General features: G+C 40.7%; 2 protein-coding genes across 7 annotated transcripts in view; one reads left to right on the forward strand and one right to left on the reverse strand.

The window, feature by feature from the left end:
- Positions 1–215: 215 nt before the first annotated feature.
- ZNF830 (zinc finger protein 830) lies at positions 216–12,253 on the forward strand. The gene is made up of 10 exons (XM_075744675.1): positions 216–397; positions 524–623; positions 1,745–1,865; positions 2,455–2,488; positions 3,832–4,043; positions 4,384–4,474; positions 5,155–5,218; positions 8,173–8,253; positions 9,609–9,685; positions 11,579–12,253. The coding sequence occupies exons 1-10, from the start codon at positions 276–278 to the stop codon at positions 11,760–11,762; spliced, it is 1,086 nt and encodes a 361-aa protein (XP_075600790.1). The 5' UTR covers positions 216–275; the 3' UTR covers positions 11,763–12,253.
- Positions 7,012–27,901, reverse strand: part of LOC104641782 (poly(rC)-binding protein 3) — a 531,086-nt gene continuing 510,196 nt past the window's right edge. For 3 of the 6 annotated variants that reach the window (XM_075744669.1, XM_075744671.1, XM_075744670.1), the window contains 2 exons: positions 27,063–27,232; positions 18,896–21,126 (listed from right to left, as the gene is read on the reverse strand). In XM_075744669.1, the coding sequence (XP_075600784.1) occupies positions 20,778–21,126; positions 27,063–27,232 (519 nt within the window). In that variant the 3' untranslated portion in view covers positions 18,896–20,777. Of the gene's footprint in view, positions 9,163–18,895; positions 21,127–24,710; positions 25,748–27,062; positions 27,233–27,901 lie in introns of those variants that run through there. The other 3 variants (XM_075744673.1, XM_075744674.1, XM_075744672.1) reach the window with 2 other exon arrangements.

Genomic DNA, 27,901 nt, shown 5'->3' on the forward strand with positions numbered 1-27,901 from the left:
TTCAGTTATAGTGGTACTCCAGCGGCTTAGCTCCTGAAAAACCTGGCCAAGCCGGAGAATTCCGTTCCGCTCCATCGTTGACGCCATTTCACTGCCGCTCCCGCGGGGCGGGGGGCGGGGCCGAAGTCCCGCCCCCGCGCCCTCATTCCCGCCCCAGGTCGGGGGCGGGGCTTGGTCGCGTCCCCGCCCACCCGGCGTGCGTGGGGCCGCGAGGCGGAGCCGTAGCCTCGCTCTGGCCGCCTGCTCCGCCCCTCCGCTCTGCTCGCCGGGAGAAGATGGCGGCGGCCGGGGTGGGCTCGGGGCGGAAGCAGGTGCGGCAGGAGGAGCTGCGGCGCCTCATGCGGGAGAAGCAGCGGCAGAACGCGGGAAAGAAGCGGATCGACTCGCCTTTCGCCAAATATCCTCGGCACAGGGCTCCCTAGCCCTCGCCTCGGGGGCTGGCCCGGCGCGGTGGGTGGGAGGGGGCGGTGAGGGGCGGGGGTCCCCGCTGCAGCGCCCTGCTTCCCTTAACGGCGGCCGCTACGTACAACAGCCTGGGGCACCTGAGCTGCACGCTGTGCAACGCGCCCGTGAAGAGCGAGCTCCTGTGGCAGACCCACGCCCTGGGCAAGCAGCACCGTGAGGTGAGCGGCCGCTGGCTTCCCGCCCTGCCTGGCGGGGGTGGCGGCGGGGTGCGGGGGGTGCCGGTGCTGCGGTGGGCCTGGCTGCCCGCTGCCGGCGGGGTACGGGTTACCGCTCGGCGTCCGCTGGGTGTTTGTTGTTCGGAAGCAACTGGCCACCACGTGAGAAGGGGGAAGGGGAGGGGAGGTTACCCCCGCGTTAACGGGGGGCTCGGGGGTTGCTGCTTTTTGAGGCGTACCCTAATAGATAACGGTGGAGTATCTGCCAGAAGAGAGTAGTGTAAAAACAAGCCTGATTGTTTTGCCTTGATTTGTTTTCTTAAAACCTGTGTACGGATTGAAAGGCCAGCGCTTGGGAGAATCGTGCCGTGTCTTTCAAGGGGCGTACTCTTCACATGAAGATGTTCCCCCCCTTAGGGACAGCTTTTAACTGTCGCTTGTCTGCAGCTCAGACATGGAAACCCTCCTTGGGATTGCTTTGTTACCTGTATGTTAGCAAGTGACAGCTTACACGTGGTTTTTCTTCATAATTTAGCAGTAAAGATAAAGAATTTGTAAAACAGTTTCAGGGAGCTTGTAACTTGGATGCAACCTTAAACCTGATTTTTTTTATCCTCTTAAATTCTGCGGAAACTGAGAGATTGTGTTTAATTTTACAAATATTAAGGAAAAGACCAAAAGGACTGAGGAGTTCCTGATTCATTGTCTGCTTTATTCTGAGTAGATCATCGTGGCAAGGCACAGTGACATGTCTTTAATACTACCGCTGTGTTTTAATTTTAAAATACTTAACATTCCAGGACCTTAAGATGAGTCTAGCCTTCCTGTTCTTCCCTCCAGTGTCTTACTGCTGTAAATGTCACTGATCTTAGTGTTTCCTTTCTCACTTGTATGGCCTTCCTTGTGCAAGTGTCAATTCTCTGTCCCTATGTCACATCATTCAAGAGGCTGACAGAAACATTGGTCTTGGTTTTGGTATCTGTGATGTATCCACTATTTCAGTGATCTTGTTCTAGAAAGATACTTTGTCACTTTATTAAAGTGTTCTAGAGGTGCTGTATGTTAAGCTGCAATCCAGAAGTTTCCTGCTAGGAAAGCTTCCTGAATTTTGTACTTCTTTACAGAGAGTTGCAGAATTAAAAGGCACAAAGCAGACAGCAACTGGCTCAGCTGCTAGCACATCATCTCATCCTGTCAAGAGAAAAACTGTTGACACAGAAAACACAGAGTTAAAGAGAGTAAAAGGTAAGGAGAGAAAAATGCTTATCAAGCACTTGCCAGAATCCAGCCACTTTACGTCTTCAGTGTTTTGTTGTTTGTTTTGTGTTTGGTCCTGTGTCACGTCCCTTCCCCCCCCGCCCGCCCCCCCTTAGAAGTGAGTTTGAATACACAAGACTGTTGAGTTAATGTCAGCCTGTGCTACTGAAGAGGGGAAAAGGTCTGTCTTGCTCTTTCTCTATGAGTTCACTGATTAAGAGAAAATTGCACTTTTGGTAGTTTACCTAGTTTTCTTCTGGGTTATTTGGCTAAATTAGGTCATGGAGCTGTGGGCTTGGTCCAAACAGAACCAGAAACAGTGTAAGTTAAACAGTAGAAGCACTTCCCCAGAAGTGCAGTAATTCCTTTTCAGTGGGATCAAGCCACTGGTTTACCTCAAACCATGCATGAAAGTTCATGCTAAAGGAAAGACAGTTCCCTTGGTGCTGCTAAACATATAAGTATATGAAATATATGGAAGTGTGCATTTGTGAACTTGCTGCTGTAGTACAAGTCTGTTTGAAGGCTGTTTCTTTTAAAAGCATGAATTGTAAGAAGTGACTCTTGGCTGTTACAGGTACAGACGAAAAGCCACATACATCTACGTCTGGGTAAGTAGATCTTATTACATATGAGTTTTTTGTAGCTGTACCAACTGCTGCATTCTCACCCTGTTCTTCCTCATCTCTCATTCCTAGCCAAGGGTAAAGATTCAGAGAAATGGCAGATCCTTGCATTTGCTCGTTTGCTAATGTGAGTGTATATTCCTGAACATGGCAGCGTTTTCTTCAGTGCAGATGAGGAAATCATGGTGTTAACTCTAGTGTCTCTGACAAAACAGGAATTCTTATATCGTCACTATCAGACTTTTAAGGATTAATATGTGGTGGTATTACACAGTTTGCTGGAATGAAAATAGCTAGATTGTGGCATGCACTCTAATGATAGCATACTGCAGAAGAGATGGTAGTCTGAAATTAAGACAAATTCAAAATGTATATTTAAATGTACTTTTAAATTATACTTATTCACAAAAACTACTAACAAATGTCATCAACAGATCTTTATGAAGATGTTTTTGTCACTTAAAATTTGTGTAATTGCATATTATGCAGTTGAACTCTCACAAATCTAGGAGTGTATTTGACTTCAAGGGATTGGGTTAAGCATCTTACTGCCACTAAGGATTTTTGATGGTATTTGGACATCTTTGTGGGGTTGGTAGATGTCACAGGAGGACTGCAGGCCTCCTGTACACTTCTTCAGAGGATAAATTATTATTATTATCTCGCATAGATACTATGTGCTGTTATTTTGACAGTAGAAGACACTTACCTTGCAGAAATTTTGAGTGTGTGTGCGCAAAATTAACAGCTGAGAGGTTTGGTCATTATTAAACTGATTGATGTGATTATTTTAAAATATAACCTGGAAAAATGTTTGTCTTGGAGGCCTGCCATTATTCTAAGTAAATCTGGGTTTTCTCATTGCTGAGCCAGTGTCGCTTTTCTAAGCTGCAGTTCTGAGCAGCAGTAGATACACAAAGTAAGTATTTGTGTTATACGTGAAGGTTAGCAAGGTTTACGTGACGTTAGTATGACAGCTGAACTATGAATTTTGTATTTAATGTGTTCACAACAGGCATACTGATGCAAATAACTTTCAATGTGGAAATAGAATTACCTAAGCTGCCATAATGTACTTTGTTTTGGGTTATTTTTATTAATGTTTCTGACATTTAATACAACAATGGAACTGAAACATTTTTTCAGAATTAACTTGAGGAACTTCAAATGAAAGCAACAAGTATGTGCTGCTGTTGAGGAGGTGGTTACATCAGTAGCCACGCAGTTTAGGGTATTGCACAATACGCAGAAGATTGAATAGGCTTCAGATGTAGACTGTAACTGACTTTTGTGAAGTTTGAAATAGTTATTTGCATGTTCTTTACTAGGCTACCGGCAGATTTTTTTGATGAAACAGAGCAAGATAGTGGAAATGAAGAGCTTTCAAAGAGTTCAGGTCCCAGTTTATTGTCAGGAAACTACGATGATGATGATGATGAAGAGGAAGAGGAACAAGATCAGTCAAACAAATCTTCTGTTGTGCACAAAACTGAAATCCCACCTCCAACTCAAGAAGGAATAACTAATTCTCTGCCTGCAGGTAATGCTGACTGAATTAGTGATTCAGTAAGGAGAAGCTGTGTTTTAGCTCTTGATGGAAGGGTTGTCATTTATTTTTCTAAGTATTGCTATTAGCTGGTTGGGGTGTGTAATATTTGAAGTAGAGAAAGGAGATTCTTTGCTAGTTATTGTGTGGTGTTTTCTCAGCATGCTTACTGATTTTATGTTCTAATTGTTTAAGGCTGTCAAGTGAAATAATGTCTGGCTCTTCTTTCCTTGATTCAATAAGGTATTAATTATAAAATTCTGACCAGACAGGAATTTAAAAGAAGCTTGAACAGTTATTCTTTTTGTTCATAGGCTTCTGTCCTTTCTTATAGACTTCTTTGACAGCAAAACTGCAGCTGCTCCTGTAGTTTCCCATTCAGGATCCATACAGAAAGCAGAGATACAAGAGAAGATAGTGGAAAGGTAAGCAGTCAAATCAAATATTGATAGATTTGGGAATTGTAAATAAACATTATTCTTCCAGGAAATACAGACTGTGATCACTTAGAAATCTATCATATTGTTAACTAGTATTCAGAATAGTTTGTATATATGTCAGCCTCTAGCATTATTTCTGACAGATATTTCGCACGCTGGGGGCAGGATAAGAGATGGAGTAATGCCAGACAGTGTCTGTAAGGCATCTCTTTTTGCAAATTTTAACGCAGGATACTTGGAAGCTTAATGTCAACCACTGCTTTTACCTGTTTAAAGAAAACCATTTGCTGCTTCTGTAGTAATGGTTCAGCTCACTTGAGCACTTTTTTAGACAGTGGTTTAGTCTTTCCAAAGTAGAGACTGTGCTGTTAAAATGTTTGGGTGCCTAGCACACTAGAAAGAATAGTTTAAGAAGCCTAAGCTATAGCTCGTTTTGACAGTGAGATTTAAACCTGTCTGTGTGGTTCTTTGTAACTTAGGTAAGACCAAACCAAAAAAGCAAGTTCTGATGGTTGTAGGTAAAACTCATGGCATAAAAAACTTGCTCCATTTCTAGGTCCTTTTTTTTATAAAAGATCATGGGTTTCATTCTTGACTATTTTTAACTCTACAATAAAGCAGGTTGTAAAGTGTTAACTTGGGATAAAAGTAATCAAACATTTCAGGAAAGAAAACACTGCCGAGGCTTTGCCAGAAGGTTTCTTTGATGATCCTGAAGTGGATGCAAAAGTAAGTGAACTGCTCTTTTTATGCTGCTGGATTTTTTTTCTGCCAGTTGTAATGATTTTCTGAGTAGTAAGGATGTTTTGCAAGGTAATTAGTCATATGAGAATGTAAGAAATGCCTGAACAGTTCAGGGCTGACCAAAAGTTAAGCCTGTTGTTAAGGGCATTGTCCAAAGACCTCTTAAACCCTGACAGGCTTGGGGCATCAGTGACCTCTCTAGGAAGCCTGTTCCAGTGTCCGACCACCCTCTCAGTACAGAAATGCTTCCTCATGTCTGGTCTGAATCTCCCCTGGTGCAGCTTTGAACCATTCATTCTGTATTAATCAGAAGGGGGATGTAGGCAGGCAGGAAGAGCTGCTTAAATCGTATCTCAGAAGGTATTTTTGATTGTGGTTGTTTTGTGGCTCTTAAAGAAAACCAAAGAAATGTTACTTGTTGGTTAAAATGCTGGACTGAGATTTGGACAATTCACCTGTTAGTTTTATTTCTTTGAGTCATCCTAGGAAAAGCATTTCACCTAATTCGTACATCCAATTCTGCTTTGTAATTGAGGATATAAAAATAGTTCTCTAGTGTCCTTTGAGAGATCCTATTGAAAAGAGTTAAGAGTTACTGTGTGGCTGATACTGTACATCCTGTTAGAATGCAAATAGCTGGATTATGGCATACACTGTAATCTCTAGTACTGGCATACTGCAACAGTGAACTTGGTCTTCAGTGCTCTTGTCTTTTACAATTATGTGGGGGTTTTTTAATGCTCAGCAAAGAAGAGAAATGTGGGTGTTCAACATATTTCTCAAAAAACCCCACAACTAAAAATCTTGAAATTTTGATCAAAATCATTCATACTTCCTTCACCTTGCACAGTACCAAATGATGACCAAAATAAACACTGATACTTGAAATACAAACTGGTTTCGTTTGTTTCTTTTGTAGAATCTGCCACAGATTTGATGGCTGTCCTGCTTTCTTTATTAAAATAATAGTGTTGTAGGCTCAAAGTCTTTTTTATTTTCCTTGAGGATATTTCCCTATTGTTCACACTCTGGAAGGCTGCTGGTGTATTTAAATTTGATCGTGAGGTCAAGCCACGGCTTCTGATTTGGAGACCTTCCAAATAATGCTGCTTTATGCTCAGTTAGTCCCACTGTCCTAATTACAAGCTTAGGTGTCTCTTAATTGCTCTGGTAAGATTCTTTTGGCACCACTCATGCCCGCATGTTGGCATATGTGAATAGTTTTGAATATTGAAATATGTAGCTGAAAAAGCCACAGGTTGGTTTTGGTTTTTGGGGTTTTTTTGGTTGGTGTTTGTTTTTTTTTTTTTAATATGACTAATTGGAGTGTTAAATTTTTCAAATACTTAACTTCATGAGTTGGGAACCTTGTACAAAGTGGGAGTGCCTGGCAGGCAAAGGAGAATCTGCTTATATCTGTGAGGACACTGGTTAGTGATTTTTCTTCTGGTTATTGCCTCAGCTGGTAAAATTGACAGGTGGTTACATGTTCCAATAAGCTCTTCCTTGAATTGCTTGCAGGTGCTCTTCTTTTTAATCAGCCTTTTCTAAGTTTAGCTAATATGCAGGGGAAGGAAAATGTTTGTGATGTTGCTTGTATTGAGATGGCTGCAGTGATTATGTGTTGGAATCCTACACAAAATAATTATTTTCATAACTAAGAGTGAGCATTTGGAAGGGAGATTGTGGGCTTGAAAAATGTCGGTTCTTTACGTCAGGAATTTATAAAGCATATACATTCTGGATTAGATAAATATTTCGAGAAAAATAATATCTTCAGTGTTTAAATTTATTGTAAGAAATACAAATAATTATGAATTACAAAAGACAACCACAATGCATAATAACACAGTACATACACATATGATAGAAATAATCACAGAACAGAAAAATGAAATGATGACTATTACTTCCCAGTATGTAGTTTCCTTGGAAGCTTCTAATTTATTCTATAAACTTAATTCATACTACTGAATTTTGTATAATCGTTCAGGAACAAAACATACCAAACTGTTGTCTTTATCATGATGATGACCGATGTGTTACCAGAAGAGAAGAATGAATAAAGGAAAAATAAAACTAATGCAAAAAGATGGTGTCATGAATTATTCTTTTTCAAACTGCTTAGTTTTCCTAGCTATATAATTTCCACCCAGTCCAGAGCCAGGCATAATCTGTCATATAACATATGTTATATGTCACATCTTCCAGTCTTGAATTGTGGAAGTTTTGGTTACACAGGTAGATTATCTTGTTTATTTGCTTGTATTAAAAGCACATTCTGGGTTTGATTACCTTAGTTGTAGATCTTAAACGCATTCTTACAGCTACTACTTTATCAGTCATCTTGCCTTAGTAATTAATGCCATCTACCACAAGAAAAAAGCTTTGCATGTTGTTAAAATTGGTATGTAGCTGTACTATTTCTTCTTTTAGCCAACAAAATTGGACTAGATTTGAAATGTTTTCAGACTAACACCAATCAGACTAGTTACTGAATCATTTGATATTTTATGTTACGCCAAAGGCAAATAATTCACTGCTTTTTGGCTTGTGAGACAGCTACTATATACGATTGAACAGGCAGCTTACAGAGGAGTTTAAAAGTTATCACCTGACATAGCAAAATTACCATCAAATTAACAGACTTAGTCATTTCTGTTACTCCAGACATTCCACACCATCCACTCTTAGTCAATTAGTCTTTAATGCTACAGTCAAGGATGTTGTTTTAATCCAGGAGTAGAGTCAGATTTTTCCTTCAAAACCATTGTGCAGCTGCACACTCTTATTCATATACATTATTTAAACCAAAGTATGTCCAGCAGGTTTTTCTGGGAACACAGCATAATTTGTCCTATTTCTCCAGGCTTTTTACAGTGCCCCAAAGAGTCACTAGACGTAAATTGTTAATAAGCCTGTTTTTTCATCTTCCTTAGGTGCGAAAAGTTGATGCTCCAAAGGATCAGATGGACAAAGAATGGGATGAATTTCAAAAGGCAATGCGACAGGTCAACACAGTAAGTAATGGAATCTATTTTTATTGATTCTAAATACTATACACAATAAGGAAAACAACAGTTTCATGCAGCTCTGCAGAATGACTGACATCTGCATTTGTCAGCTGGTTGTTGCAATGCAGTGTGTGGTTAAATGCACTTTATAAATGAGCAAAAGGTTCTTTCTGTTTTTCCACTTAAGGGAAATTAAGTTGAAAAAAGTTTGGATCAGGATCCAGTCGTCAATATGTATCTAGTTACATTTGTTAAATTGTATTTAAATAAGATAGCATATACCTAAGATCAGTGTCCTGTATCCAAACAGGACATAATTGTGGGTTCTTTAGATGAGATATATTCATATTTTGACCTTGAAAAACACAGAACAAAACACCACCCATTTGTCTTTTTCAAAAAGGATCTATAAAGTGTAGGTAACCTGGATTTTTATGGTTAATTTAAATGTACTGGAAAGGAACCCCAAAATTTGGGAAGGTGACAAAATATTTTGTGTGTATGACACGTAAGTTGGCCACAATTTTTCTGTACTTCCATTTTTTTACTGTTTAGCATCGCAAGGAAAGTCTTCCTGGAACACATTTTTATCTGCCCTCTTGTCCAATATGAAACTGTCACTAAAGATACCTGGTGTTCTCCATCTTCCCCTAGAGTATTTGGTAGTTTTTAATTGTAAATAATTGCTGATATGTCAACTGCTAAGAAAAGTGGTGCAAAGAAATTTATCATTGCTCATTTTAAAGCGGTCAGCACTATAAACAGAGCGAATGTTCATACAAAAGCAGTGGTGGATACATTTTGCTAGCATTAGCCATTCAGATAATTCTTCAGCTTAGAAGGAATCTTCTTAGTTATGCGTGGACCATTGATTGCATAGCATCTCCCAGACATTCAGATTTGAGAAAGTATATGCTGAAAAAAATAACAGGTTAGAAATACTTCGGGATCTAGTGGGAATATTTAACCAATACTTTCAATAAGCGTGTGTAATTAAGTCTCAAGCATTGGGATAGAGCTCCTGTTTCAACCTCAGACTTTGGATGCGTGTAGTTTGTTTATGCTTGGTTTCAAATAGTAGTGTATTGAAAAATTCAAACGGTTAACCCCAAAGCAGCCTGACTACTTTTAGTTTTAAGAAAAAAAACAAACAACAAAAACATATCCATTTCAGATTAAACGAGATAAGATTTTTTTTTTTCTGTATTTGCCTCCAGAGTCTTTTGTGAAGGTGGGAGTATATGATAGGAGATTGACATTGACTTGAGGTAGAAGGGAGGAAGGGAAGACACAGACATCAAAAAGGAACAACAGTGGAGTTTGGGATGAAGGTGACTTTTCTTAGTGCTTTTCTGGTTTAGATTTCAGAAGCAATAGTGGCAGAAGAGGATGAGGAGGGACGACTAGATCGTCAGATTGGAGAAATTGACGAGCAGATGTAAGTAGATCAATTTTTCCTCAAACTTTCTGTTCTCCAGCGGTAATGGATTGCTATTTGACTAGAGTGATAAAAACATTTTTAATTTTAATCATCTGTGATACTACCTTTCATTAATCACCTAAATATTTGAAGGACAGACTCCCTCAAATTGCAGAATGATACCTAATAAAACCATGAATTTTGGTGCAAAGTCATGTAATTATTTGCAAAGAGAGAATGTGTTAGAATCAGTGAAAGTACAGCAAGCAGACATGGGCAAAATAAAGCAATAGAAGGCAAATTCTTTGAACAAACGGTCCTGCTTCCCCCTGTCAAATGTCTTAATTTGTATTTCTCTGTGAATTCTGATCGAAGTAGAATTTATGGGAACATTTTTAAAAAACAAGGTCCAATATTCTGCACTGCAATTAACATTTCAATAGCGACATTTGTGTTTTGACCATCCGTTTGCTGTACTGAAAATGTCCTGTTCTGTGCCCAACTCTCCTTGTTTCTAATAAAAGTTTACTTAAAGGTTTTGTTGAATGATGCACTTAATTACATGAAGCGGGGTTTTTTGTTTTGTTGGAATGGTAGGTGTAGCGGTTGGATAAGCATTAGTTTAAACTTTTAAGTAACCTGAAATACAGCTTAGTGGAGCAGATTGTTACCATTATCATGTAGCGTAACATGTTGATTAACAGTGGTTATGGCAATGGTAGCAATTGAAAAGAAAAAGATGAATTCTGATTTTAATGAACCTTGCAGCAAAAAGATGATGCTAAAAATTAAACCAACACTTAAGCCATCTGGACAGATTTACATGCTACAGATAATCAACATAGAGTGACAATATCATTGGGTTCAAACTGAGCTTTGGTAGTACAGCAATGTCTTTTAACAGTGTTCAGGTAATTTTGGAGAGGGCTTGTGCTAAACCTGGTTGTCTTTGAGCATTCTTTTTTTCCCAGTTGCTAAGGATGCTATAGTAGAACCAAATTCAGAAATTTGTAGAGAATTTCAAGCTTGTTACTGTAATTATTTTTCCCCCAAATAAACGCTCGAAATAGATTTTTAAAGACTGGTTTTGTAGCTTTGTTTTCTGAGTGTATTTAAATGCAGGCTATTTCAAATTAAATTCAAAATCAAATTAATTCCAGTGACATTCATGCTTTTCTTAGCCTTTAAGTCTTCAGCTGTGACTGCCTGTAAGTAATCATCTTGCAGATGTGCAAGGGGAAACAGGTTCCAGATAACAGTATTTCCTTGTTGACTCTTCCTAGCAAATAGGAATGAAAGAAGCAAAGGAGTATTTAAATCAGGCTGATACTACTTGGCATTTTCAACAAAATCCCCTGTTAAAATGACTAGAATAATTGTTATAAAACATATTTCAAGGACAGAACTTTTTAAGTAAATGAAAAACTGAAACTTGTGGGCTGTGTTTACTTAAAATGTTCTGTTATAGCACACAGTAAGTAGATAAAGAATCTCAACTGCTTTTTTATTTTCAGAGATGCCATCACTAAGTTATCAAAATTGATAGCCAATTGATGTCTTGCCTTTCTACCATATATGAAAACCATAAGCGGAACAAAGAATGGCGTCTGTTCTTGTGTGGAAGTGGATATTGGTTCTGTGCTTTTTAGAAAAATGATTTGTGGTGGTATTGCAGTTAAATATTTGGATTAGATCTCATTGCTAGAGAACTGACCACATCTCTCCTCTGCTCTGTTTCCACCTGATTAACACAGAGAAGGTGCACTAGCATATTGAAAGCATATTTTGTAACTGATGGAAAACTGTGGAGCTTTTTTTATCCAAAGTTGGAGAAGCAAAATCCATCACTGTAGACAATGCAATTGATGTGGAAAGGCCACAAATGTTAATAGGTGGTTTACTTTTCAACAGTGAATGTTATCGCCGTGTTGAGCTTTTGCGTAACCGCCAGGATCTGATGAAGGAGAAGTTAAAGGAAGCCATGAGATTACAAGCAATACAAGAGAAAGACGATGAGGCTATTGGTAGCGAAGATGAAGAAGAATTGCAGGATTTGCTGTCTCAAGACTGGCGGGTGAAAGGGGCTTTGTTGTAGCACTTCTGCAAGGTGGTTGATACCCTCTTTATCCATGATGTCACTTCCATTGTTAGAAGTGAGACGCTTTTGTTAAATATTTATTTAAAGAGGATTGTGAGATGGTAAAGAGCCAAGTGTATTAAAAAAAATAATCTTTGTAGATCTGCAGTGGTATATTACTTGCTGTAAAAACTGTACATTGCAAATGTTTTACAAGATTGAATGCACCTTTCCTATTAAAATTATTGGTTTCCTACCAGAAGTATTTTAATGGGATTAATAAGTAACTGAAGAATCTCTAAGGTTTTGGAAGCATTAGATATATCTGGTAATTTTGAGACTTGGGTTATTGTGTATAGAAGTAAAGGACTTGCAAAAGTGGTAGTGTACGGAGTTTTCCCAGACTGGGGGTGAAAGGAAAATGTTATGCGTTTATGTTATCTTAAATTTTGTAAGTGCTCTTCCTTCCATTGCCCTAGCTCCCAATAAAATATGTACATTTTTTTCAGGATCTGTTACAGTTTCTCTGTGTATGTAAGGACTAAGCTCAGAAACGTTGAGCTTCTCCACAGTGTATACTCTGATGTGCCACAGGCAGTGTTGAATATTTTTCTTGTTTTGCGTAGTGCAGCGGTAGTGTAGCGTACCTCACATTTCTTGAACCAGAGGGATGAAAACACAGTGGTTACATATTTGCATAACTAAATGAAGAGGTGACAAAATCACAGAGAGGAAGGTACTGCACTGGAAACTGATGAGATGAAATCATTTATCTAGCTGTAAATACTGGAAATTTTCTTATGATACTATCTTAGGCACAGAGAGCATCTAAAATTGATTTCTGGTCTGGTAAAAGCAGATTAAGTAAAATCAAGACCACAAAACTTGACAAGAATGGGACATGGAAAGCAGAACTACCTTGAGCTTTGGTAAGTGTCTTTTTTTTTATTGATGAAGCTTTTTTTTTTTTTTTACATTTGCAAATCTTAAAACATTTCAAATTTGCTGAGAACTTTTGAAAAAAATAGAGATGTGTGGGGTAATTTTTATCAAAATAAAGTCGTGAAGGAACAGCTTAACATTTTTTTTAAAGATTCTAGTTTTAAAACAAATTAGTTTCTAAAAGGAGAAAACAAGCTTTGTTCTTGTAAGAGCATTCCAAATACTTGCCTTGAAGATGTTTATTAACCAAGCAATAAAGAACTAAAGCTAGATGTTTGATTTGCCTGTTTGGAAAGAAAGACTTGATAATGATCCATATTGCGAGATGCTTTTTTTATCACTCCGGGTAAAGCACACTAGCTTGTTAACTTTAGAATCTCTCTGTGCATTTGCCTTAATGTCAGAGAAACAGATGTGACTGAAGTCAGGTTATCCTGGGTGCCACGGACATAGATGTTTTTTACAGTAGAAAAATGTTAATCTCTGACTTTATAACTTAAACTCCATTTTGTACATATATCTGTAACTTTAATTTTGTACATGAATCTGCACATCATGATTTCCATTGCAGATGAATAGGGAAGGCACCGAGCATTACAGCAGTTCAGCTGTCTTAGTTCAGTTGCCCTCCTCTTTAGAGTTACCTGGCAGTAAGAAGCTGAAGGTACTGAGTTTAGTTACAGTGCAGGGAGCTGCTTGTATGTTCAAATCCAAACCAGTGCAGCCCTTTGTTTTAATTACTAGGAATAGACGGCAGGAGTAAACACCAGATCACTCATCGCTCTATTCGTTATCGTCGCATAACTTTTGTTGAACGAGTAAAGGCAATGGAGAAGGCAGTGGTGGTATGTACTGCTGAGGGAGCAACTGACAGCGTCGGTCTCTCTTGGTTGTGGCTTGTTTAGGAGTTGGTGGTTTTTTCCTTGGAGGAATCTCATAGATCCACAACCAGTGTTGTATACGAGTTTTATACAGCTTATTGCATACAACTGTAAATTTCTTCAGCATTTGAAACGAAGCTTTTAGAGAGCTTTGTGAAGAAGATAGGAGTGATTTCGCTATCTGTATCCTATGTGACCATTGATGTACGCGTGCTGTTGTGTCAAGAAGGCAAGAAATCATTCTGCTTTTTAGCAATGAAAGTAGCATGGCTGTAAGGGAGAAGAGGGAATTACCCCAACCTTGTCGAATAGTCAAGCTAATTTTTCAAGGTAAATGTCTCCTGTGTCTTAGAAAAACATAGGCAAAATTAATTTATATTTTAAGTCTGTCCTCAGGTTTAGAAAATAATTTTATGAAATTCTGAGGTGCTATTCAGCTAGATGATTAACCAGAGCAAATAATTATTTTTAAAAAATGTACTTCCTTAATTTCTTTCTAACTTCTTAACTTTCTCGAATCCTGTTTTTAAACAATAAAGAGGAAAGTAGTTCTAATACTTAGCTCTGTCCATAGCCACTATTAAAAATGAAGTTTTAATCTCTGGCACAGTGGAATTGAGAGGAATATTTTAATTCTCTGATCTCCAGGACCTGCAGAAAACTGAAGAATCAGAATTAAGGGAGAAGACTTAGCGTTTGTAATCCTTATTTATATAATAATGGAGAGTGTTGCCCAAATTTAAGAACTGTGGAATTTCATGCCACCAAAAAATAGTTGTGATTCCCCAGCTTAGGGATTTTGAAACTGGTAAGTGACTTCCAGGGTCAAAATGTGTGCGTGTGTCTGTGTGTTTGAAATGGAGTCCCGAGTAGGAGCTCTGCAGGGAGCAGCTAACTACTGCCAGTTGTTGGTAGTTGGCTGTTCTCTGGCAAGTGCCATCAGTCACAAATGGTAATCTGTGTGCTAACTTCTCTCCCACCATGGAAGAAATAAGCTGCTGCTGTCGTGACTTAGAAGCAGATGTGGAAAAAGGGCTGTACAGAGGTACAGAGGAGCCCAGAAGCGATTGCGCAAACCAAACCAAAAATAACAACAAACAAAACAATGTTCTCATTTGCTAACACGATTGTTTGTCATTCCTCCACTAAAGCATATAATTTTAAAATTTGCTTTGGAATTATAAATACTGGTTAAAAAGAACATTAACATTAGCTCTGGTCAGCCCCCCTGCTGATAAATTCAATTTGAGGAGAGACAGATTTTGCTTATTACATGCCACTGTAATTAAATCCTCTGCATTTTATCATCATAAAAACACTGAGCTAGAAATAGCTCTGATGACAAAACTCGTATTACTCAAATATTTTCAGCACTTAATACCTTCTTCTTTTTTTCCTGTAATCAAGAAAGCGTGCACTAGGAAATCAGACATTCAATCAATAGGAATCCTGCTGTAGCTGTCACTAGAAACTGTAATGTGAGTATATAATGTTTCAGAAATTCCTTTTTGTTAGGTACCATCAGATGAATTTGAGAATTCTCTTTCATTTCAGTTACTGTCCTGAGACACATGCCAGTCTGTAGAGTGACAGGACACATACGTTGATGCAGAAACTGATTTAATCAGCATTACTGTGTTCCTTCCCGGAACCAAGGAGTAAGCACAGCTCAGTGGCAAGACAGGCGGTATGTACCTACAAAGTGTCGCTTCGGCCAAGAGATCGAAATCTTCTGCTGTGAAGCAGTTTTTCACTACCTGCCTTCATTTAATCTTCTCTTCATCCCTTCACTTAGAACTATCCTGGCCTGTTAGCTGGGAAAAGAAATGTGAGCAATGCCCTTGTGTAGGCATCTAAACCAGGTCTGTCTGCGAAAAATATAGTGGAGGGGCTGATGCCTTGCATAATTGTTGATACAGCAGTTACGGAAGATTGAAGAGATCTCTGTTCAAATCCCTTCTCTCTATGCTGTCCTTGGAACGTACAGTTCCTGTGATCTAGTTGAGTGGCCTAACAATTTTAGTCTTCCCCGTAGAAGCTGTGTCACTGTAAAATGGTTGAATTAGTGAACATATGTGACTTGTTCGATAGTTGTGACACTCGCCCGAGAAGGGCAAGGTCCTGTCCCAAGTACATAAATACTACTGAAACACATTCAGCTGAGATTGAGGCTATGTAAGAAACTGGATTTAGATCTCCCCCATCCCAGAGAAACACTCTTGTTTTCATGCTGTTGGATTTTTAAAAATGAAAAAAACCAGGGATGCTTCCATTTCTGCCTAGTTCAGGTGGGGAAGGTTCAGCGCAAGCTTTAAGACTGTCTTGTGAAACCTCACAGAAACACCTTGCCCACACAGCCCCATGAGGCTGAGGCGCTTACCAGGTGCTTACACTTTAGCACCAGTGAGATTTATGCTGTTAGCTTCCTAGGAGCTAAGTCAAGGAGCCTTGACTGGCACAAATATGCACCTTGGGGCCCGTCGATGCCGCCTGGCTCTGTCTGAGAACAGAAAGCACTCTGCATGTTAGCAATGGACAAGGTTATATGGCTGAATACATCTAATTTTGGTTTTCCTTCTGTTTGACTATTCCAGCCAGCATTTGTACTTTCTATTTTCTCTACTTGAGAAACACAACAGAGCTGCTTGAATTTGTTTTGAGATGTTTGCCGGAACTCTGATACCAATTTGATGATGTGATGAGTTCATTTGGGAGCTCACGGTTGTGTGGGCAGTGACCTTTTCATATCGGGTGCATGCTTCCTCTAATCTACCTTTGGGCAGGTATTTAGTTTTCTATCTTGGATAACATGAGTTATTTTTTTCCCCCTCCAGATGTACCTTCTTGTGTTTTGTTTGCCTCTCTTGTATATTAAAGCTGTCCAGGAACTTTTTCTTGCCATTCAGAAATCTTTTCCAACTAAAATAGTTGAGTCCTCAATTAGCCTAGATTTTATCACATTTCTGCCTGTATTTTTTGCAAAAGCCCTCTCAGAAGACTTCTTTTTTTTCCTTGCTTTGTCCACATGCCTATATTTGACCTCTCTTCATTCCACACACAAACATGTCCCTGCACTAGTTTGTTTAAATCTTAGTCTTTTCTAGCCAGTTCTACAAGACACATGGGAATTATTTATGTGAAAGATGCTATACATGACAGAGTTGCTGCTGCCCTTTGCCTAGCAGCTTTACTGTGAGAGCAGAGCCTTGACCTACTTAGTGTTGAGCTGTGATGATGTTCTTTTTTCTTTTTTTCTTTTTTTTTCCCCCTCATTTACACTAACGAGAGAAATAGCTTTTGCTGTTGAGGAAATTAAGAGTATGGAGGTCTCTGCTGTGCAAGCAGCTTCAGCTCTCCTTGTTCAAATATATTTGAAGTAATATGCATATATTTTAAGTAGTAATAATGTAGGATTTTATCAAGGTTAATATTACAGCCTATAGTTCTTCCAACCTAAGGGTTCGAATAGCTAATTCAACATTGGGTTCTGGGTGCTGGGATGCAATGAGGCATTCTGTAGTCTTCCTCAGCAGCCTTTATTGTCAAGAGCTGCTCTGTGGCTGGTTCTGTATTGAAAAAGCTGTTTACTTCTACAGGTTTCCATGTCTGTATGCACGTCTTGGTCATATCATAGTTCCAGGCTCAGACTCAAGACGCAGACACGTAGGAGCTCTCCGTACCCTAGAGTCCGTGGAAAATAAGTACTTAGCCGGGCAGTGAGGGGAACCGAGACCCCAAGCTAAATACCCGGAGACAAGTATAACCTTAGTAGAGGAGGGATGGGGGTTGTAGAATTAGTCTCACATCATTAAGGATGCCACTCACTGCCAACACCTCTGCTTTCTCATGAGGATAAAGCAGTAGAATGTTAAAGTATTACTAATGCCCTAAGAGGCTCAGCCAGAGTGCTGTGTGCAGCAACAACTCTGGGCCAGCCTCTTCCTTTCACTTTTCTGTGAAGAGATGACGTGAGGCTGTGACTGCAGTGCTTCAGCCGAGCCAGAGGAGGAGGTGAAAGGCTCAAGCCATGGGTCAGGGAAGGATGAGACACTTCCCTGGGCCAGCTCTCCATTCTCCCTTTTTAATGCAAATTGTCCTGCTCCTCCCAGCTGCTGGGCTAGTTTCCTGGCCCGGTGAAAGGTTGGGTCTAGAAGCCCAGTCACTGAGCAGTGCTGCTGGGAGTGGGAAAATATGAAGGATCTTAGCCATAACGTACTCAGTACCCAAGTTTGTTCTTTTGTTTTTCTTTCCCCAGTATTTGATCTTAAAATCAGTATGGGAAAACACGAGAGATACAAACCAGCGGCTTCTTGTAGCAAGAAGCCAAATTCTGTCTTTTTCTATGCAGTGTGAGAAGTTCTCCAAGAGCAGCTTTGCTAAAAACCAAATAAGGTTTTGTAGAAATACTGCTTACTCAACTAATTACACGATCTGGCACCATCTAGCCATGAAAAGACTCCTCATCCCTGACAATGGGCTAATGCACTTTCTAACGTTGCCAGTATTGCGCAGTTGTTACACTCTTTCCCAATGAGCACTGGGACCTTAAGCATGATGATATGAAACCTTTAATCATTAATGAAAACAAGCAATTTGTCTATGATCTTAGTTTGACAATCCATAAAATAGTGTTTCTCAAATGACAAATTAGCAACTTGGTTACAAAGAACAAAGTTTAAACAACACAACAGTTGTATGCACAAAGCTACCACGTCTTTTTTTTTTTTTTTTAAATCAGGAAAAAAATTTATTTATAAAAACGTCTCATTTAATTTACTGTCGAGTCTCTAGCTGAATACAGTGGTTTAGAACACTAACGGCCCATGCTTTTATACAGATTAGCCAAAGCATGAACAGCAATGAAAATTAACTCCCGAAAATAACTTTGCTTTGCTTTATGTTATGAGCCATAACAGTGTTAAAACTGGAACAGTAATGAAAGCAACACAAGAGTTAGGAAGCACAGTTGCTTAAAGAGTAAAGGAAGTATTTTCTTTTGATGTCTCAGAATAATAAGAAAGTTAGAAATGGCAGAAACTCCTCTGTAGATTAGTCCATAGAAAGCATTGTCTCATGGGGCTTTGGAAAAGTCCTGTCTGGTGGCTAATGCACTAGGGCATGATGAGATACATTACAGAGCCCCCAGGCCAGTGACTTCTGAAGACAGCCTAAAATGTAGGAACAAAAATGAGGAAAAGAAAAGGAAAAAAAAAAAAAAGGCAAAAAAAAAGAAAAAAATCTTCTCACTATTAAAAAAGTAACACTTCAGTACAACCAGCATAGAACAGCATTTCAATGCAGGCAAGTTTTCTCACACAGAGGTTGGTGGTTTGTTTGTTTGTTTTTTAAATGTCAGTTATTGAAACAGTTACAATAGTCCAGAGCAATTTTACAGCAGTTTTCTAGAGCTGTTAAATAGCTGAGGTACCTTGACATTATTTCCAGTTTTTCCTTCATTATATACAAACAAAAAAAAAAAAAAAAGAAAGAAAAAAGCCCAAAACAACAACAACAAAAAAAACCCCAACCAAGCAACAAAACCAACCAAAAACCCCATCCGGATAAGTGCAAACTGTAACAATGGCAGTTCTACAAATGGTTACAGTGACAAAACTTAGTGCAAAGGTACTAAGGTGAAGAAAAGCCCACAGAATACAGAAATGACACAAAATACTGAGATAGTACTTAGCCCTATACAATAATAATAACAACACACTTTGAAATATCATGTTTTAAAAAGTATTGCATTTGCATTGTGTTTTTAGTTTATATTAAAATGCACTGAATACAGTTCAATTGTTAAAGCTTTGTGTCCAAGGAGTGCAAAGTGGATGAACGTGGCGGGCTAATGGGATTCTGGATTCGGAAGCGGTGAGGAAAACAATATTGCATTACTGAGTTATGCAACAGAAATTAAAAAGAAGGTGGGTGGACAAACAGAAAATGCAGTTAAAAAACTAGTTCCAACAGCTAGCAACCAGCCATTACATCACCCAGCTCTCTTCGGTTTGGCTGCAATTAAGTGGTTTTAGTTAATCTGAACATCATTAAGTGCTCGTTAGAGGGATGTTATCTGTCCAGCCAGCAACCTTTGAATCTCCTTTGATAAGCACTAGATTGTATTCGTAGTTCCAGCGCAATCCGATTGCGTAATCAGAGGTGAGCAAAATAGGAATGTATTGAGAGAAACCTAAAAAAAAAATGGTCATTTTGGCTGAACAAAATATATGTGAGAGGGGGTACCAGAATAGCGACTGCGCATGTCTGGTTTGTACCTACTATTGAGTACTTACAGAAACAGGTATTTTGTCAGTATATATAGGAGTAAAACATCTGAGCGCAAAAAAAAAGGAGCCTGCTTTCCCTCCTTAAAGCAGAATTCTTAAAATTATGTTTTTCCAAACAGAGAAAAACTGTTGCCCCCTTTAAAAGAATGGAGTGGAAAGGCACAGGTGCCTGATATTTATTTGTTTTCTTGCGGTCTTTCAATCATTTTAATTTAGGAGGTTTTTCTCGGACCACAAAGCTTCACTTGTTGTGCGTAGAAGTACCTGAGGTTTGGTACATTCTAGCCCCATCTCCTGCTCGCAGGCAGGTGTCGGGGAGGGGAGACGGGAGTCTTCTCTCTCGACAGAGAGCAACAGAGTGACCGGGGGGCACCAGCACTTCAGGTGGGATTTCAGGGGCTCTAGCAATCATCAGAAGTGCCAGATTTGCAGGCTCTAGCAATAGAAAAAAAATACCAGAGGTGCCAATTTGCCATAGGAAATTGTTCTGCAGTTGGAGGGATCCCTTCAAATGACTGTAACTGTATTTATATGCCAGGCAGTATTGCCGGAGCAGGACCCAGCTGCTGTCAAAATTTTGCTAGATTTATGTTTTTTTCGTTCTCGCCAGGTGTCTCCTTGCCGAGGCAGGGACACCCTGCCGTGCTGCGGGGCTGCCGGAGGGCCAGCCCGGGCCACGGTCCCGGTGTCGGGACGGTGTCGAGGGGAAAAGCCCCCGGCTGGCGCCCGCCCGCTGTTGGAACTAGTTGTTAGGTGGTGCCCGGGTGTTAGTCGTTATGGAGAGCGGAAGACGACTTGAGTCGGCAACAGTTAACACTAGCAATTTAACAGAAAATAAAAGATGCCGTATTGTTTCCTTGATAACTAGGATCTACCACAGACTCTTGGTAGAGCTGGCAAAGCTTGCATTGTGTCTCATCCCTTCAATATGGAGCAAACTTCTGGCGGTCAGATTTCTTAACCCCGCTCGTCGAAGGAATTTTGGCAGTGTAAGCTGACAAACTCCCCGTGGCCCCCGCGGCGGCCGCGGCATTTAGTGCCAGGAGTGGGACAGTTTTCATGCCAAGCAGACTGGAGACAGGAACGGCATAGTGGGTGGTTGGCAGAGTTGGTAGGGGAGGGGGGGTACTGACGGTAACGGCGGAGGCGGCCGCCAGCACGGCCATGGAGGTGGGGGTGGAGGTAGGGGTGGCAGACTGAGAGAGGTTCATGTTGAGGTCAACAGGGGTCGTGACGGAAGCGGTCTGGGTGCTGACTTTAGCCATCTCTAAGCTGCAAACGAAGAGAGGAAGAGGAACAAACAGGTTGGGAGGGTCCAGCCAGGGCGGTGGGGCCGGGAGGAGGAGGAGGAGGAGGAGGAGGAGGAGGAGGAGGAGGGAGGGGCGGAGGGACAGCAACCACGAAAGGGCAGGATTAGATCGGTGGACGAGGGGGACAGACGAGAGGGAGGGAGAGGAGGGGGGGAGAGAGAGAGAAAAAAAGGGAAAATGAGGGTCAAAGGAGGAACATGTTATGTGTTAAAGAAGAGAAATAACAAAAGGGTTTTTCATGATTCGATGGCAAAAACATTACTGAGACTCTAAAGTTCTTTCCAAAAATTAAAAAAAAAAACAAAAACAAAAAGAGGGTGGGAGGGAGGGTTGCTAGTTCATTTTACGTATGAAAAAAGAAATCTAAGGAATGCAGGTAATGGCAAAAAGATGGAAAAAACAAAACTTAGAAGAAAACTTAAAATAACTATGAAGTTTACTCCCCAGCACTGATGTGGTGAATTTCGCTTTTCAAAATTACGGTATTTTTGAAAGGGGGACGCGGGGGGTTTTGGCATTTTTTTTTTCAATTTGTCAATTTTGTGGCATAAATAGTACCCGTTGTCGTTTTGTTAGGATGAGAGGAGACTGAGCAATGATTTGCTGCTTCCATCTAAAGTATAAAGGTTTTGATTTGTTTTGGTTTTCTTTTAGAAAGTTAGTTTTTCGTTTCATTCATTGTGAGGTCAATGTGCATTTTTCATATAAAACAAACCTGATTAGCCAGTGTGTTCACTTCAATTTGTACTTTCTCCAGACTTTTTTTTTTTTTTAAATCACACCAGAATATTTATGCAATCTAATTATAAGGAAATTAGTAAAAAGGAAGACTGAAAAACACCCCGACTTTCACAGCAGCGGTATCCTTTCTGAGCTTGTGGCAGTGGTTACAGTGAACATGAAAGAGCTTACCAGCTGACAGACAAGGTACTACATGGATACAACAAACACATCGGCAGACGGACCCCGCCAGCACCAGGAAGTTCAGATTGACCCGACCTGCGAGCCCGAGGCAGCGACGGGCTCTTTGGAGAATGTCGGTATCAAACCACCTCCATTTTAGTCTAACTTCACTCATCGGCAGGCGAGATATGAGTTTGGCCCATGTCCTTAGGCTTTTCTGTACGTTTTTACACATTAAAATACAGTAATTTCAAGGACGCGTTGTTTTTTTTCAGACGACAAAATGTTGATAGATACATCCTCCCTTTGCCGTGCGTGTGTTGCAGCCTGTGCACTGCGCTTTGGGTCGGCAAACAACCTAAATAGTAGTTTCAGGATGCTTTTTGCATGGGAGCAGCTGGGAAGTACAGCAGCCTCGCATATGAATGGGACTATGGGTTAGAAAATCTTTGCTAGCTACAATTATACACGCATTAATTCCAAGTTTGGTGGGGGTTTTTTTACTAACTTGTCAGGCTCATGGCCTTTCTACTGAGGTGAGCTGAGGAGCTGTAGCAGCTTCTCCCTCCCAGAGCGGAGCGCCCCGAGCGAGCGACCGGCCAGCTGTGCAGAGGACACACGTGGCAGAGGACCGCTCTCTCATCGCGTCCCATCAGGCCAGGGGGAAGCTTCCCAGCGCAGGATTTGTGCTGGTCCCTGTTGGCGCCAGGGGCTGGGCAGCCGTAGGCAAGCTCCTTGCCCCAGGACAAGGGAGGGGAGCACGGTGACCCTGCTCGGGCCTTGGGAGAGCCTCGCTGTTCCTCACCTTAGGCTTACGGGCAGTTTTGAGAGTAACGGCCCCGGGTCTATTCGCGGTCAGAGAAAGGCGATGACCAGAAGGCCTGCCCGCTTTGTGCGAGGGCAAGGATGCGAGCGAGGAACTAGCGCTAAATAGGGGACGGGGACGTTGGACTAAAGCTTCCCAAAGCGCTGCTGCTGAAGGCGAGTCTAAAGGATACCTGACGTGGGTCTGAGCCGGGGAGAGGAGAGTGGAGGAGAGAGGGAAACATTGAGCACCCAGCTCCTCTCTTCCCTGCAAAAGAAAGAGGACTCTTGGAGTGTGAACTCCTCGTCGGCTTTTGCTGGGAAGTTGGAAGGCACATGGCTCATCTGGGGGGGCTGGGAGGGGAGGAGGGCAAGTGCATGAAATGCCGACCATCTGTAGGAGGTAAAGCTTTGGTTTTCCTACCCTCTGGTGTTTATCTGTCCCCGTGGATGAGCAGCTCAGAATTTTTCTAACCTCCACAGCAGAGCAGCTCTCCGCAGAGAGAAGAGCATCCTTGTGCTGTTAGCTGTGCTACTTGCAATCTACTCGCACAGCAGGATTTACATCAAGAATATTTCTTTCTGTCCACTGAAATGGTGGATCCAACTGCACCGTGCATCCTCGGCTTGGGGTGTAGGGGTTACATGGTGATATCTTAGCAGGTTTTCAAAAAATCACTTTATACAGTTGGAATTTTTTTATATTTCTAACTTATTATTCTGCGAGGAAGGCGTATAGAAAGGTAGTGCAGGAGTCGGTGTTTCGCTGACTGCAAATTTGCCTACCATGCCTTTAACAAAACAAAACAAAATAAATCCTTACCGATATGGGGGGGAGTCTGAGCCTGAGCTTTTTCCTGCACCAGCAGGGAGAATAGATCCCCCAGGCTAAATTCTGGTGTTGGTAGCAGCCGCTGAAACTCCCTGTCTCTGGTGTACTCACACACGTAGGATTAAAGCAATAATTTGCCCTGATTCACTTTTATTACTGGTGGTAACGTGGGAGGTGAACGTACATCAGGTTAGCCATCAACTGCCCTGTGACAGCAGCCGTTTCCCAAACCAATTGTAGATGCAACAAAATTGAACGCGAAAGCGGACAAGGCCGCCTTCATACAGAATTTCACGGTGCCAATTTTATGCTGAAGACCTACACTTTACGAATATATGCACCAAAGGCCACATCCTGCATTACCCAAAACTAATGAAAGGAATAAAGCTCGAGTGTGGCTTTGGGGGTCCTGTTAGCTCTGTGAATGAACCTCTCATCAAAATGGCAGTAAAAAAAAAAAAATGTCTTCAGGAAACCGCCCTTCGACAAGGAGCAAGTGCTGCTGGCTACAATTCATTTATAATCCAAAGTCAAATATTACACAGGAAACCTAAACTGCCGTTCATTCATAATAAAAGCTAGAAGATGGACTTGGATAATGAAAAGCCAGTTACTACAGTGGAGACCAGTTAAGAGACAGAAGATTTTACAGGAAAAAAAAAGACACTTCTACTGCAAACAAGCTAGGACATGTTCTACTCGTACAGAGGTCAGCGCTCGGGTAATCAATACAGAATCAAAACAATACTTTAGAAAGGTTTAAATCTCTGTCTTGACATTGTATCAATGTATTTATATATCTATAATTTAGAGTATGTTATGTACATATTCAACACCAGATTGCAATAAAAGTCTTAAAACAATTTGATAAATTGTTCTACAGATGGCAACTTTGGTTGGAGGATAGTTTACAGATACACACAGAACGTTTCAGGAATACACTGAATAGATTTATTTTTTTTTTTACATCCTATGCTACTGTGAGACATTGATTTATGCAGAAATACTGGCCCTGGAAACCAACTCCACGAGAATGACAGAACTTGCAGGGGAGAGAGAAAAAAAAAAAGTCCACCTTACCCTGAATGCTTATATGGCTTTTATTTATTATAACTATTGTTTTGACATACCAGACTATACCTTGGGCAGTCTAGATACTGTACTCAGCTCTTCCCCAACGCTGTTTATTTCATGCCAACATCTTTAAAAGAGATGGCAGTACTTGTGGCAGGTTTAGGACTGACAAACACTGAAATTGGCTCCCCGTGTGCACAGGCAGTGGCAGCCGAGATCTGCCTCTTGGAAACCTGCCCCAGGACCGAAACCCCAGCTAGAGCAGACCTCCCTCTTGCTTGGAAGTTTTCTTGGTTCTTCCTCCAGTGCAACTGCAAGCTAGCACTGCCGACACCTAACTGGATGGGAATCTCTCTCGTGAAAGGAGAAATCTGGAGCAGTGTCACTTTTTAAAACGAAAAAGCCACCTTAATGTCCTATGTTACCTTAGAGCTTAATTTATTATACATTACTTTAAGAGTCTTCATTTACAAATGAAGTCACTTCATCTACATACAGTTTCAACACATGGTACATAATAATATATGATGGTTTATTGTAGATGACGGTAACAAATGACTTCTATCTAGAAATTCAACAGGAAGAAAATATTTTGTTTCTGGTTTCACAGGGTATAGATAGAGTATCCGTTGTATATGACTGCTGAGAAGTTTTCTTCTTTGCAAAAGTATGTTAAAAGACCTCATATATATCCCATTCCATCAAAAGAATCATTAAACAGTAATAAACAGAAGTGTGAGAGTTCACAGGCTTTTCTAAAGTGAGTCAAACAGAGGTTTGTTCACTAGAGTTTCTGTCTCTGGTGAGCAGCTCACTGCAACTCCATTAATAAGTGCATTATTTTATTTGCATGCTTTAGCTGTCTTGAAGATCTTAAATTGTTATCTTCTGGAATCCAGATGCATGCCATATGGTGTTTGTGCAACTAAAAATGAAGGGGTCTATTCTCGTCTCGATGTGTGGGGAATCCCTGAACACCAAGAGAAGAACATATCCTTAAGGGTTAAAGGAGGGAACACATTTTTATTTGATTACAGGGCTTACGGAAGTGACTTATATTTGCTACAAAGAATATAAATCAAAAGAGCTGTAGGTTGTTTTAGGATTCTGGAAACAGCTTATCTTAGGCTTCACGACACCATCCCTCAATATATCTTTCCCTAGGAAACTACTTTCAAACTGAATTATAAAAAGTAATATTTTTTTTTTTTTCTGTAACACAGAGCTGCACAAACGCCCTTTTCCTCCATTAAGACATTTGCAGTGGCTTGCAGCGGCACACTGCAGAACTGGGTTGGAGAGGAGGCTGCACCATAGGAAGCTGTAGACCTGCCATGACTACAGCCCCCCCCGCCCCCCGCCCCCCCCCCCCCGCCCCGAAATCACATACTTTCTATGACCTTAACAGCAAACGTAGTTAAACACAAAGCTTGATTCATATCACAATATTTTTTTAGAGGGGAAGGGGGAAGGAAAAAAAAAAAACCCAAACAACCAAACAATAAAATACATAGATACTCCCCCTCCCCACAATATATTGCCTTGGTCCACCATTTACAAGTAGATCTATGAGACAGCGCTATATCCATTGCACTTTCTTCTCAGGATAATTGCAAATAAAAGTGGTATCAATTTTAATATTTTTCTAGCTAATCGTATCAAAACTGCTAGAGACTTAAGCTGTTGCAATGGCTTAGCTAAACAGCCAGTGCTTTCATTAATTCTGGCACCGAGAAGTGGAGAAGCAGATAGATAGTCTCACCCCATCTCATCAGGGAATGCTTTTTACAAATTTCTGATGCTGTCTCTGAAAAAATAAATCCTGTGCCTCTTTAGCAACCAAATGTCAGTTTAACATCAAGTCTGAGTGGCAATTTCCAGTTCGTAAATTAAATCTGTTTTGCAATCTGTTTCACTATATTTGCCATTTAGGACAGTAAAATGGGTCTGTGAAAAGTATTTTCTTCTAAAGAATTTATGATTTTAATTTCATTTAATTTATCCGCCTATATTTTAGGTGGATGCTAATGTGAGTATTCAGATTTTTCAGCTTTTTGTCATTCAACCTGTACCTGGAACTGCACCGAATTAAGCTCCTTTCTGTATAAACTGACAGCAAATCCAAGTTTCTAAGGATACAGGCTTTACAAACCATTAGGAATTGAATAATACTACGCAAAACGGACACTGCGAACCAACTTTCTGGATCTATCCAGGACAGATATTTGCTGGAGAGCAGACAGAGCAATCTCGCAGAAGCATTATCACTTACAAAGCAAACTTACCTTGCGTTAATGAGGTACTGTGCTAAGCTGATGTTTGCAGGGGATCCTGTGATTGTAACTTGTCGTTCTGCGGAGCCTTCTGTGGCATTAGCAATCTTGATCTGCGCTCCTGACATCTGCCTGATTTCATTTATCTTACTGCCTTGTCTGCCAATAATGCAGCCTATTAACTGGAGCGGGACAAAGACTGAGATTAGTGCCGCAGACACAAGCCAAAACCACTTAACTGCAATTTGTAGTATTGCTAAAAACACGGTTATGAAAAGCTCAATATCGAAGCATAAGATTTTTGCTGTGCTGTTTGGAAGGAATAACTAGTGCAGTCTATTGGCTCTACGGTCCCACATCTCTAAATCAAGTTTCACTACTACATCGTTATCAACTCAATATCAGATTATTTAGATGTCTTCCATGGCAGAAAACGACACTGTGCCGTGGTGCTGAGGAACGCAAAACACAGCCCAGCCTGACTTGCCAGTGGCAGCAGCAAGCCGAGAACAGCAGCTGGAAGTCAGGCTGACCATCCAAAAACTGCTGCCCTGTGGCTTTGCACCGTTCCGACACCTCCCTGGGCACACGCGGTACTCGCTCGGCCAGTACTGCGCCGTTAAAGTCAGTGGGATTTACAGACCTGTAACTGCAGGCAGAAGCGGGCACAGGAAGAGACTGAAATTTGTTCACAGTGTAACTGTGTTCCTTTACAGGAACTTAACAAAACTCACATTTTGTGAAAAAAACCTGAGCCTGAGGGGTGTGTGTGCATGTCCCTAGATCCCCTCAAATTTTAGGGGTTTTTTTGGGTCAAATTGCATTGGTGTTATCGTCAATTAACAATGTTT

Source organism: Balearica regulorum, chromosome 2, assembly GCF_011004875.1.
Source record: "Balearica regulorum gibbericeps isolate bBalReg1 chromosome 2, bBalReg1.pri, whole genome shotgun sequence".
Lineage (NCBI taxonomy): Eukaryota > Metazoa > Chordata > Aves > Gruiformes > Gruidae > Balearica > Balearica regulorum.

Bases quoted from the DNA above. Each gene is read 5' to 3' on its own strand.
- ZNF830 (XM_075744675.1), top strand. From the start codon at position 276: ATGGCGGCGGCCGGGGTGGGCTCGGGGCGGAAGCAGGTGCGGCAGGAG. The intron at 4,475-5,154 runs GTAAGCAGTCAA...CAAACATTTCAG, and splicing joins CAAGAGAAGATAGTGGAAAG to GAAAGAAAACACTGCCGAGG. The intron at 8,254-9,608 runs GTAAGTAATGGA...TTTCTGGTTTAG, and splicing joins CAATGCGACAGGTCAACACA to ATTTCAGAAGCAATAGTGGC.